Raw genomic sequence first — 12,500 nt, 5'->3', positions numbered from 1 at the left:
TGGTCAGTGTTGCCGACTTGGTGGTCAAATACCACCACGAAGGATATATACTGAAAATCTCTCTCTCTCTCTCTCTCTCTCTCTCTCTCTCTCTCTCTCTCTCTCTCTCTCTCTCTCTCAGGAGAAGATACTACTGCTAATTTGAGTCTCTTTAACCAATTGGTATTAACACATATGCACAATATTTGTATGAGCGTGCTCATAATGTTTTAAAATGTGTAGTAATACGTCTTTGGAAGATAAAAAACAAACACATAAATTTATTTGTCAATTGAAGAGATTAAAAGAGATAAGTCTCTCTCTCTCTCTTGCCCATGCCTGTCTTGTTGACTGAATATAAAGTTGTATTAATAACCCACTTCCTCCATTACTGCTGGAAGGATTAAAAGTTACATATGTATATATTTTCAAGTAGTATAGGTTAGCATTTTTAGAGGGAACATTTTATGATAAAAAATTATTTACAGTAATTTTAAAAAAATATATGGTTTAATAAGATTAAATAATATTAAATTCTCTCTCTCTCTCTCTCTCTCTCTCTCTCTCTCTCTCTCTCTCTCTCTCTCTCTCTCTCTCTCTCTCTCTTGAGTATGTTTATTTGTTTTGTATGATAAATATAATAAGTAATAACTAATTTCCAAATATTAATGATCATAGGCAGTCCCTGGTTTACGACGGGTTCGCCTTACAACGTTCCGAGGTTGCAACACTTTTCAATTATATTCATCAGAAATTATTTCCAGTTTTACGGCGCATGTTCCAGGGTTATGGCGCTTACACCACTGATCTGTGTGAAGAAATAGGACTCCAAAGAGGCAAAATAATCAATATTTGGAAGTTTTTTTATGATTTTCAATGATTTTCAGCTTACTATGCATCCCAAGAACAGAACCTCCGTTGTAAAACGGGGACAGCCTGTATTCAAAACAAATAATTAAAAGAAATAATAATATTAAATAATAATAATAACAATTCTCTCTCTCGCGAATGTTTATTTGTTTTGTATGATACAAATAATATATAACATAACTAATTTTCAAATATTAATAACATTAAAAAAAAAAAAGTGTCCCGTTTTTTTATCCAGTTCGAGAAAGGTGGGGAGTAAATGTAAGTTTACTTGACAATTTGACATAGTATTGGCTGGAGGGGGAGAAGTTTTGCCCATAGAGGCTCATAGATTTCAATCTTTTGTTAACATAAGGAGTTATATTCTCTCTCTCTCTCTCTCTCTCTCTCTCTCTCTCTCTCTCTCTCTCTCTCTCTCTCTCTCTCTCTCTCTCTCTCTCTCTCTCTCTCTCTCTCTCTCTCTGAAGTAATTCATAAATAATTTCACTCTTAATAGTTAAAATATATGATGTTGCCCATTCAAGGCTGTGTGTGTGTTTTATTGGCTACGTATATATTTTTAATGATAAAATGTATAAGATGACTTTGAAATGATATTGATAATATCATTTCAAAGAGTAATACAGCAAGTAAAAGAATAATAATTTAAGGTACTATATTTGATGTAGGATGGTACTTTAAGTACACATATGATATTTGAACTTTCAAGATAGGCAGTTTTAAGTATTTTTAGAAGGGGGTGTTAACTATTCATGGATTTTAACATCCCGTGAATATGGGGGTTTACCGAGATAGGGAGAAAATTTCATTATTTCATCATTTATATACTTTTATATACAGTATACTGCAGTTTGGTTTTTATGTTGTAGTGAATCTTGCCTGATATTCACAATACTGTACCGTAATATATGCAGGACCCTACTGTATCTTGTCCAAGCATTTTGATTTTCAAACAGTGCATTTTGCTCTTTGTGTAAAGTAACGTACACTGTATTCGTCGTTGTTCAAAAGTACGTATATGTACAATACTGTGTAGTGACAAAACAGGAAAAAGTTATGAAACTCCCGTTGTGCATCAGTATTTTTTTTTTTTTATAGTACATGTATCTGCAAACTAACAATATCTACAAGGCCTTGGATGTACAGGTACTCCTCGTTTAACGACGAGGTTCAGTTTCTGCGACCACTTCGTTACACGAATTCGTCGTTAAACACGTTATTCCCTTTATTTCGACTAACAGCATTAATTTTCAGTCATATATTATACACAGAACTGGTTTCCGACAAAGCCTACTACTTGACAAAGTTCTGACAATGCTTTTTATCATTTTATTACTCATATATTTTAACTTCATCGTTTTATAACTTCATATAATGTATAATTTTCTTTAAAATAATGTACTTTATTTAACACATTTAGCATACATTCCCAAGTTAGTCTACTAGTAAGTCAATACAATACTAAGTCAATAAAGTATTATGCTTTTCTCAGAATCTGCACATTATTTAGCAGTGACTTTCATATTCTAAATTTGGTATTTCATAATTATCACTATTAGTTTCTTCGTCATTTATTTTTATTGTAGAGGGTAGTGAGATGAAAAAAATAATAAATGAATTTTGGCAATCACGGGGCATTTGAATGTCGCTGTCAAAACGTAAACAAAGAACAACGCCATCTATTGAACACTAAACTATTCGCTAATGGGATAAGCATTTTGTAACAGTGATTAAGATTTACGCTTGCACTTCTTACCTCTAGTATCATCTCATCTCATCTCATAGGTGACATATCGAATATGTATGAAAATATACAGTTGTATAAAAAAAAATTATCAAACTATTACATGTAAGTCTTTCAAGCATACAAAGAGTAAGGAATTCGTGGATGCCAAATGTCTCACTGTTGTGATTAAAAAGATTGGTTTGGTAGAGACTTCTGAAGTAGAATATTTAAAAAGAAATATTTATTTTCAAGTTAATATGAAAAACATATTTGACTTCACACATTTTATAATCCTTACTAAAAATTCACACATTTTCTTTTCATTACTAAGAATTATTCTCATTAAAACAAGGAGGTATGGCATTATTTTTGCTGTCTTGAAGTTGTCCACAAACATGGTGCCAACCGTTCAGCCGCGCAACAAACTAATGGCGGCAGAATCAAGCCAACCAGTGGAGTTCCCAGACCATAGAATGCCGACTTCAAGAGGTTCACATGTAGTTTTTTTTTTTTACAAAGTATATTAAAGCCTTATTTACTATTTTAGCCATAGATTTCAAGGTTTTCAAAACCTAGGCTAGGCTAGATGATTGGCACTGAATAGCCTTTCTGTTGGCCATCATTGTCAATGTTTTCATTTTCATTTTATGATTTTTTTTCTCTCTCTCTCTCTCTTCATGTTGTTGTCGCAACTCCGAGTTGTCGTAAAATGAGTATGTCATTAAATGACAAGTACCTGTATTAACCCTCTTACGCCGATTGGACGTATTAAACGTCGAGTCAAAATGTCTCCCGTATGCCAATTGGACGTATGATATGTCGACTCAAAAAAGTTTTTTTTAAATTCGCGGAAAAATACTTATAGGCCTACCAGCAGAAAACTTTTGAATCACGCGCCTTGGGGGATGCTGGGAGTTCACGGATCAAGGCGTTGTTTTGTTTACAATCGTTACGTAGGCGCGCAAGCGCGAATTTCTTTCTTATCGCACTAAAAAGTATTAGTGACACATCTCAAAAATTATTTAGTCACTTTGACATAATTTTTGCACCATTTTAAATTATCCTTTACATGGAGTATTATATATGAAAATGTGCGCAATTTCATGTAGAATACAAAAATAAAATACTCATGATTGTAGCTTTTATCAGTTTTGAAATATTTTCATATAAATAACGATGTGCCAAAATTTCAACCTTTGGTCAACTTTGACTCTACCAAAATGGTCGAAAAACGCAATTGTAAGCTAAAACTCTTATATTCTAGTAATATTCAATCACTTGCCTTCATTTTGCAACAAATTGGAAGTCTCTAGCACAATATTTTGATTTATGGCGAATTTATGAAAAAAACTTTTTCCTTATGTCCGCGCGGTAACTCTTCCGATAAATTTTTTTGTGCGATTGTCGAAATGTTTGCACTATTTTAAATTTGCCATTACATAAAGTTTTATATATGGAAATGTGCACAATTTCATGCACAATACAACTAAAAACATCCCATGGTTATAGCTTTTATCAGTTTTGAAATATTTTCATATAAATAACAATAAGCGCCAAAATTTCAACCTTCGGTCAACTTTGACTCTACCGAAATAGTTGAAAAACGCAATTGTAAGCTAAAACTCTTATGTTCTAGTAATATTCAATCATTTACCTTCATTTTGCAACGAATTGGAAGTCTCTAGCACAATATTTCGATTTATGGTGAATTTATGAAAAAAAAACATTTTCCTTACGTCCGCTCGGTAACTCTTCCGAAAAAAATCAGACATTTTTTTGTGCAATTGTCGTAATGTTTGCACCATTTAAAATTAGCCGTTACATAAAGTTTTATATATGAAAATGTGCGCAATTTCATGAAGAACACAACAACAAATGATTGAAGGTTGTAGCTTTTCTCTTTTTCGAAATATTTGCATATAAATCACGATAAATAGAAAAAACCACGTTCGGTCAACTTTGACTCTACCGAAATAGTCGAAAAACGCAATTGTAAACTAAAACTCTAGTAATATACAGTCATTTATCTTCATTTTGAAACAAATTCGAAGTGTCTAGCACAATATTTAAATTTATGGTAAATTTAAAAAAAAACTTTCTTTCCCTCCGGGCGCCGATTCGCAGCCGCAAATCTCCGAAATGCGTATATGGCATTCTCCTAATATTTGCTCCTTTTCTGATTTGGCGTTTTATAGAGTTTCATATATGAAAATGTGCGCAAATTCATGAAGAATACAAAAATAAATATTTGAAGGTTGTAGCTTTTCTCATTTTTGCAATATTTGTATATAATAAATATATATATAAAAATTTTGACATTCGGTCAACTTTAACTCATCCGAAATGGTAAAAAACTGCAATTCTAAGCTAAAACTCTTACATTATTGTAATATTCAATCATTTGTCTTCATTTTGAAACAAATTGGAAGTCTCTAGAACAATATTTAGATTTACGGTGAATTTTAAAAAAAAACATTTTTTTTACATCCACACATTATGAATTCATGCATCATTTTGTGATAATATTTTTTCTGTGTTGCTTTGATCCTTTTACAATGTGTTATATATCAAAATGATCGCAATTTAGTGTACAATACAACGAAAAAAAAGTAACTTGTTAGCTTTAACCATTTATTGCACAGCGCATTTTGAATACAATTATGTATGAATTTTTTTTTTCGCTACCATATATCACATTATCTATATATGATAATGATATTTGTTTTCATTTCTGATGGTTGCATTCTAAACTTCAGGTAATGACAAAAAAATGAGCCAAAAATGAACTCTTAATCTTGAAAACTAAGCGTGCTGTGAATTTTTGAAAAAAATATTTTTTCCGCTTCCGCGCTCACTCCAAACCCGCCTCGGCATACGGGAGACGTTTTGGTTTTTAGGGCTTCAGCGTAAGAGGGTTAATGTGGATAACTGAGGTAATACTTATAAACAACAGACTTTCACTGTAAATGAATTAGGACAAAACTTGAAAAACAAAACCTTCCATAAACACCATACCTGACTGTTGAAGAGATGCTGTGTGGCCCCAAGATGGCACATGCTTGACAATTTATGTGATGAACCATCAAGACGAAGTAGCACTAAGTCCTCGTTAGCTTCATCACATGCTTCAAACTGCCCTGGATTATATGCCGGATTATCTGGGTCTGGGTTTGCATCCTGAAAACCCAAAATATCAATTCTGACACAATAATGGAGTGTCTTCAAGAGTGAAGTGTTTTAGGCCATTTTCCCTTAGTAATTTATTTCACATGTCCTTATCATATCCATAATTAAACATTTCACCAGAATATTAAGCATAAGATACACAAAACATGAACTCCTACCAATAAAAGCATTAAATCTCTCAAACTGAAACTTTAGTTCTAATTTGCAATGTGAATACGAAAATAACTTTTTTTCAATATTCCTATATAAAAGTACTAATATCATAAAACATATAAAGGAAACTACATGTAATTTTATATGCACTACAGCAGGGATATGAGAATAAATGTATATTCCTCAACTTACCCATGATTAAAATTACAATGTAAAATTGCCATAGTAGTTAGGAAACTAAAAGCACATAAGAAAATATGATGACTACACATCTTGGGAGGGGAAAAAAGCAACTGACTCTCAGCAGCATTTTTAACATTCAAGTGACATTCACACTCAACATTACTTTGGCACCAATTATTATCCACCAAAACTACCCATGGTTGAAAGTCACTGTGAAATATATAGAAATGTTTTAATGAATTATAAATATCAATCCCTATCTTTAATCAGCCTGAGAAGAGCCTTTATTAGGCTCAGAGGTCTACATCTCGGTGTTGAACAAGGTGAAGACTTAAGGGGGCCGGCCGGAACCCCTATATATGGTGGTATAGGGCGAAAAATGCAGTCATGAAAAAATTCATGGAGCTTCATATGGCAATTGAGAATACGTATACAAAATATTTCGTCAAAATTCCTCTTACTTTCGTAGTTACAGGGTAATTAGTTAACATAACTCAATAAGCCTAAAACATTGATCCGTACAAGAAAATGCAATATTTCTTCTATTATCGTAAATTTTGATAATTATTGTCAAAGAAATTGGGAGAAATGGCATCTGTAGACATTCCCCAAGTCGAGAAGGAGACTTCAGGCTCAGCTACCAAGTCCAGTCATGATTTAGTGCGATCACAGACTTCAAGTAGTCTACACGTTCCATTTCACCTCTCACATTCGCTTGCTTTTATGTATGTTTATGTATGTTTCGGCAAGAATTTCATCATGCCAATGAGGAAAAGACAAGGAAAACATCTCGCTAACATACAGACGAAGAAAAATCGCTCAAGTATTATTACAGAATATCATAATATACGCGTAGTTAGTGAAGAGAGAGGGGAGGGTTGCTTAGTAACGCCCCCAGTCTTGCCTGACAGCACACGTCACACTGTGCCCAAGGCTACAATCTTTGAGCAAAGAGATCTTCATTTATGATAAATAACAAAGTTTTGGTTTTTCAATACCCAAAATGGAATATGAAATTCATAATAATCATGATTTATTAAATTATCTTTGTAAAAAAAGAGTACACCTTCGAGATTCACCTCTGACATTCTCGTGCATTTACGTTTGTTTATCTTTGTTTCGGGCAAGAATTTCATCATGCCAAAGAGGAAAACACAAGGAAAACATCTCGCTAACATACAAGAAAATTCACTGTAATATGCCGAGTTAGTGAAGGGGAGAGAGAGAATTGCGTAGGAAGGAGTGCCCCATCTTGCCTCAAGCAGTGCCCCAGGCTGCGATATATGAGCAAAGGGATCATCATTTATGATTAAATTATGATAAATAAAATAGTTTTGGTTTATTAATACACAAAAAAGAAATATACATTAATAATAATCATTATTTATTATCATTGTCTTTATAGAAATACAAAGGAAAACTTTGAACGCCCATATCTCAAAACTATACTTATTGACCCTCAAAATCTATCTTCTCACTTAGTTTTAAAGCTATAACATTGGAATTTGGTATATAACTCAGAAAGACATTATAGAACAATCAAATAGAGCCCTTTTTTCCAATTTTTGTTTCGTCTTTTTTTTATAAATTTTTTTCTCCTGATTTATAGGGTTTATTTTTTAACCATATTGAAAAATTCATATCTAGCAAAAAAATTTCTTTTAGAAATAAAAACTCCATTCGACTGGAGGTCCACATCAGGTCTATATATGGTAGTAATCCCAGGTCTTAATATTAAATATCAAGGGAGGAGATAGAATTTGAAAAATGGTTATTTTTGGGATAAATCGCCCTGGCGTCACAAAACCGAAGGTCAGAGGCAAAAATCATATGCGGTTTGGAGATGTCCCAAGTCACCTTATTAAGTTGTATGAATATCAAAGTCCTGTCCTTAAAAAAAGGCATTAGCCGGCCGGCCCCCTTAAGTGACGTAATTAAAAGTTTTCCAGAAATTTTTGTTGATGTACCTAGGCGTACTGATCTGACCAAGCATGAGATCAAGATTCAAGAAGATGGAGAACCATTCAAGCAAAGAGCCTATTGCTTGCCACCTTATCATCGAGATGTTTTGAAGAAAGTTAAGTATTTGCTGCAACATGGATTAGCAGAACCCAGTTCAAGTCACTTCAGTTCTCCATGTGTATTAGTGAAGAAACCAGATGGGTCATTTAGGATGTAGGATGTGTACTGATTATAGGAAACAGAATTCCATCAGTGTGGCTGACAATTACCCTTTGCCTCTTATAGATCAGTTACTTGATAATATTGGGCAAGTCAAGTTTGTTTCCAAGACAGACTTGTTGAAAAATATTATCAAATTCCCGTACATGAGAATGCTAAGTTGCTGTCAGCTTTTATTACTCCTTTTGGACTGTATCAGTATACTGTTCAGCCGTTTGGTCTGATAAATGCACCTGCAACATTCCAATGAGTGATGGATCAACTTCTAGGATCTATAGAAGGAGTAGATGTATACCTGGATGACATAGTGATTTAGTCTACAACATGGGAAGAACATCTGAAGATTCTGAGGAGAGTTTTCAAGAAAGTACAAGAAGCAGGACTAACAGTCAACCTAGAGAAGATTGAGTGTGAAAAGGCAAATGTTCAGTATCTTGGGTTAGAAGTTGGGAAAGGCCTTCTCGCTCCAGTAAATGCTAATGTAGAAGGTATCCGTAAGGCTACCCCATCTACTACCAGGAAACAGCTACAGAGATTTTTAGGCATGGCTGGATTCTATCGTCGTTTCTGCCCAAATTTCTCAGCCGTAGTAGCTCCCTTGACAGACTTAACTAGTCCCAAAACTAAGTTTGTTTGGACTCCAGAGTGTCAAGAATCCAAGCTCCAGACTTCAACAAGAAATTTACTTGACAATCGAGAAGGAAACTTTAGCCTTAATCTCGGCACTGAAAAAGTTTGAAGTGTATGAGAACAGACCTAGGAATGAAGAAATTTTAGTGTTGTCTGATCACAATCCACTATCATTTATCCAGAGAATGAAAAACCATAATCAAAGACTGACCAGGTGGTCTTTGTGCTTGCAACAGTATAAGTTAAGCGTGCAGCACATTAGTGGCAAAAACTATGTAGTTGCTGATTATTTATCCCATTGCGAATCGTTGGATTCAACACCGTGATAACCAATCTCCTGTGGGTAGGTATATTATATGCTGCTACTTTTATAACGCATATATCCTCTCTTTGACTGTATGAAATGTTATATAAAAGTGTTTGAAACATTTTCAGATTCCTTATTTAGCTTAGAGTAATAAGATATCTAAAAAATGTGTTCTGATTTTGCATAACATAAAAGAGATAGAGATTAACATTGTCCGTTCCAAGCTAGAAATTGTTTCCATAACTTGTCATTGCCTTGAGATAAGGGAAGCTTGAGGCCTCCGTTTTGTTTTCATAACATGTCAATCTTACTCGCTCGAGTTCTGTTTGGAACGTGTAGAGCATACTACGTACAGGACTGGTTTCAGACGTGTATGTCTTTGCTAAGAAACCATGTGAAGATTTCAAAATTTTTCTGTAAAGTTACATCATATTAGAAGCTTTTAGAGCGATTGCACCATCTTTCGCAAGCCTAAAATGTTTCACATATATCTGATGCCTTTCATTCCATTTAAGTAGTTATAGATGTTTTTTTATTATCCAATATTACTAGTAAATTAACTCTTATATCTCTCGATTTGTCAAAAGAGAATTTGTTGACTCGTAAGTAATTTAATTTTGAAATGGGAAGTTTGTGACGTCACTAAAGAACTTTATGCCTCACCCATACGAGAGTGTCTTGGTCATTACAGACTTTGAATTCCTGACATATAGAGCTCTCTCTCTCTCTCTCTCTCTCTCTCTCTCTCTCTCCTTTTTTCTCCTTTCTCTTCCTCTCCCCTTCCCTCCTCCTCTCTTCCTTCCTTCCTCTCTCTCTCTCTCTCTTACCGAGATGTGTGTTTTTTGGATGATAAATGATTTACTGATTTTCAAATATCAATATTAATGTAAACAGCAATAATATCAATTCATTAAAGAAAATACTTAAGTGAATTAGCAAGATTTTAGTTTATAAATAAAAAAAATTACGTAAGAATGAAAGAAAATGCATTTTACCCCATATCTTTCTCTTTGAACTCCACGTAGTAAGCTGAGTTGGCTGGGGTCCTCTCTCTCTCTCTCTCTCTCTCTCTCTCTCTCTCTCTCTCTCTCTCTCTCTCTCTCTACCAAGATGAGAATTTCTATGGTACATCTGTATGTTTATTACTATTTTTGCATAATAATAATAATAGTAATATAACTAATTTCAAAATTCATATGTGATAGTATTTTATAGAAGTACAATAATCTATCCATTTCAGTATTTTAAATAAGGCTAACCCTCCGCCCCCCCCCCCCCATTCTCTCTCTCTTCTCATCTCCTCTTCTCCTCTCTCTCTCTCGCTCTCTCTCTCTCATCTCTCTCTCTTTTGCCACATGAGATAGTATGTCTTAGTGGTAACTCTCGCCCTCTGTTTGGGCTGGAAATGTATGTATAAGTGTATCTTTAAGGACATTACTACATTTTAGGGTAAAATAATAATATACAGTACTAGTTTACAAATAACATTAAGTTTAATGAGATTAAACAGTAAAAATAACATATTCTCTCTCTCTCTCTCTCTCTCTCTCTCTCTCTCTCTCTTACTTACCTATGTTTATTTGTTTTGTAGTATAAATAAATGATTTACCTTATAGCTAATTCTCTCTCTCATTATTATTCTCTCTGTCTCAGAAATAATTCATAATTTCACTCTTGATGTTCAGATATATGATGTTGCCATTCACTGCTCTCTCTCTCTCTCTCTCTCTCTCTCTCTCTCTCTCTCTCTCTCTCTCTCTCTCTCTCTCTCTCTCTGTTAATGGTAAATTGTTTAATGACTTTGAAATTATATTAAAAATATAACCCCAAAGATTAATACAGTACTAGGTTTAATTTTAGGTATATTTGAAGTAGGAGGTTATTAAAGGTATACATTTGGTATCTGAACTTTCAAGATAGGCAGTTAAAAGCACTTTTAGTGGTGGTTCTCACTATTCACGGGTTTTAACTATTCACGGGGGTGTCTGGTACACCCGCCCTCGGCGAATACAGGGGGAACAATAATTATTTATATATAATATAATAATATATATATATATATTATATATATATATATATTATATATTATATATGTATATATATATATATATTATATATATCATATATATATATATGTATAACTGAATCACAAAAGTTATGAACGTGATAAATCCATAAATAAAGGCATATGCCACGAAGGAAAAATAAACGAAGGAGGATCTGCGAGACCTTTCGACGTTAAATGTCCTTTACTAAGCAGAAACTGACATACATGAGGGAAAAGACAATACAAGAAGATTCGTATAACTGACAGATAAGGATTATAAAGAGATTAGTACCTAGAATCCGACACACCTGGAAGATGAGTAACCTTCCCAAACAAGCATAAACAATGGGTGCAATTAAAGGTTTAAGACAATCATCTTAGATACAAGGACAAGACAATTAAAGGATTATAGGTGACAGATATTCAGAAATTGGTAAACAAAACCATATTCACAATAGTACATATTCACAATACATGTCAGACATACATTACAACGAAGATAACTCTAAGGCAACTGATTTTTATTTAAGTCTGTAATTATATCTTTGAGGTCATTCTTAAACAAGTTACAAATACAAGGGTCTAAATGAGAAAGGCCACGACTAACATTGAAATTACAATGAAAAGTAAGTTGTATTAAAGCAGATTCTAAAAGATTTCGTGATAAGACATCTCTTGACCTTGCAATTACTGAACTACCAACCCAATTTATTCGGTGGTTGTTTTCACTTAAATGAATGAATATTGCATTAGATGTTTGCCCAGTTTTTACAGAATATTTATGCTGGCTTAGCCTTACTTCTAGGCCTTTGCTAGACTGTCCGAGATAAAATGAGGGACAATCCATATATGGAATTTTATATATTATGTTGTTGCTTTCTCTGGGGCCATTTTTTATTAACATTCCTTTTAGTATGTTATTATAGGAAAAAACAAGGTTGACATTAAAAGCTTTTAACAATGAATTAATGGTTTCAAATCCGTTAAAATAAGGCAAACTGAGAATGTTCTTAGAATTTTCTTTCTGCGTGTTACTTACACTATAAAACTTTTTGTGGGCTTTATTATAACAAATATCTAATAGTATATGTGAAGGATAGCATAAATCTTTCCCTACTCTTCTTATGTATTCAATTTCTTGATCCAAATATTGTGGACTGACAATGCACAATGCTCGTAAAACCATAGAGGAATAAAATTGATATTTTTATGTTAAGATGGTGGCCTGAGAAGAAATG

The 12,500-nt window shown here is 33.5% G+C and overlaps 1 protein-coding gene across 1 annotated transcript in view; it reads right to left on the bottom strand.

Moving 5' to 3' along the window:
* Positions 1–12,500, bottom strand: part of LOC135211839 (nudC domain-containing protein 1-like) — a 285,976-nt gene that overhangs the window by 69,268 nt on the left and 204,208 nt on the right. The window contains exon 9 of the mRNA XM_064245051.1: positions 5,591–5,752. Within this exon, the coding sequence (XP_064101121.1) occupies positions 5,591–5,752 (162 nt within the window). The remainder of the gene's footprint in view (positions 1–5,590; positions 5,753–12,500) is intronic.

The sequence above is a fragment of the Macrobrachium nipponense genome, chromosome 19 (assembly GCF_015104395.2).
Source record: "Macrobrachium nipponense isolate FS-2020 chromosome 19, ASM1510439v2, whole genome shotgun sequence".
Lineage (NCBI taxonomy): Eukaryota > Metazoa > Arthropoda > Malacostraca > Decapoda > Palaemonidae > Macrobrachium > Macrobrachium nipponense.
Note: the sequence above shows the minus strand (reverse complement) of the source record. Positions and strands in the feature narration are given on the sequence as shown.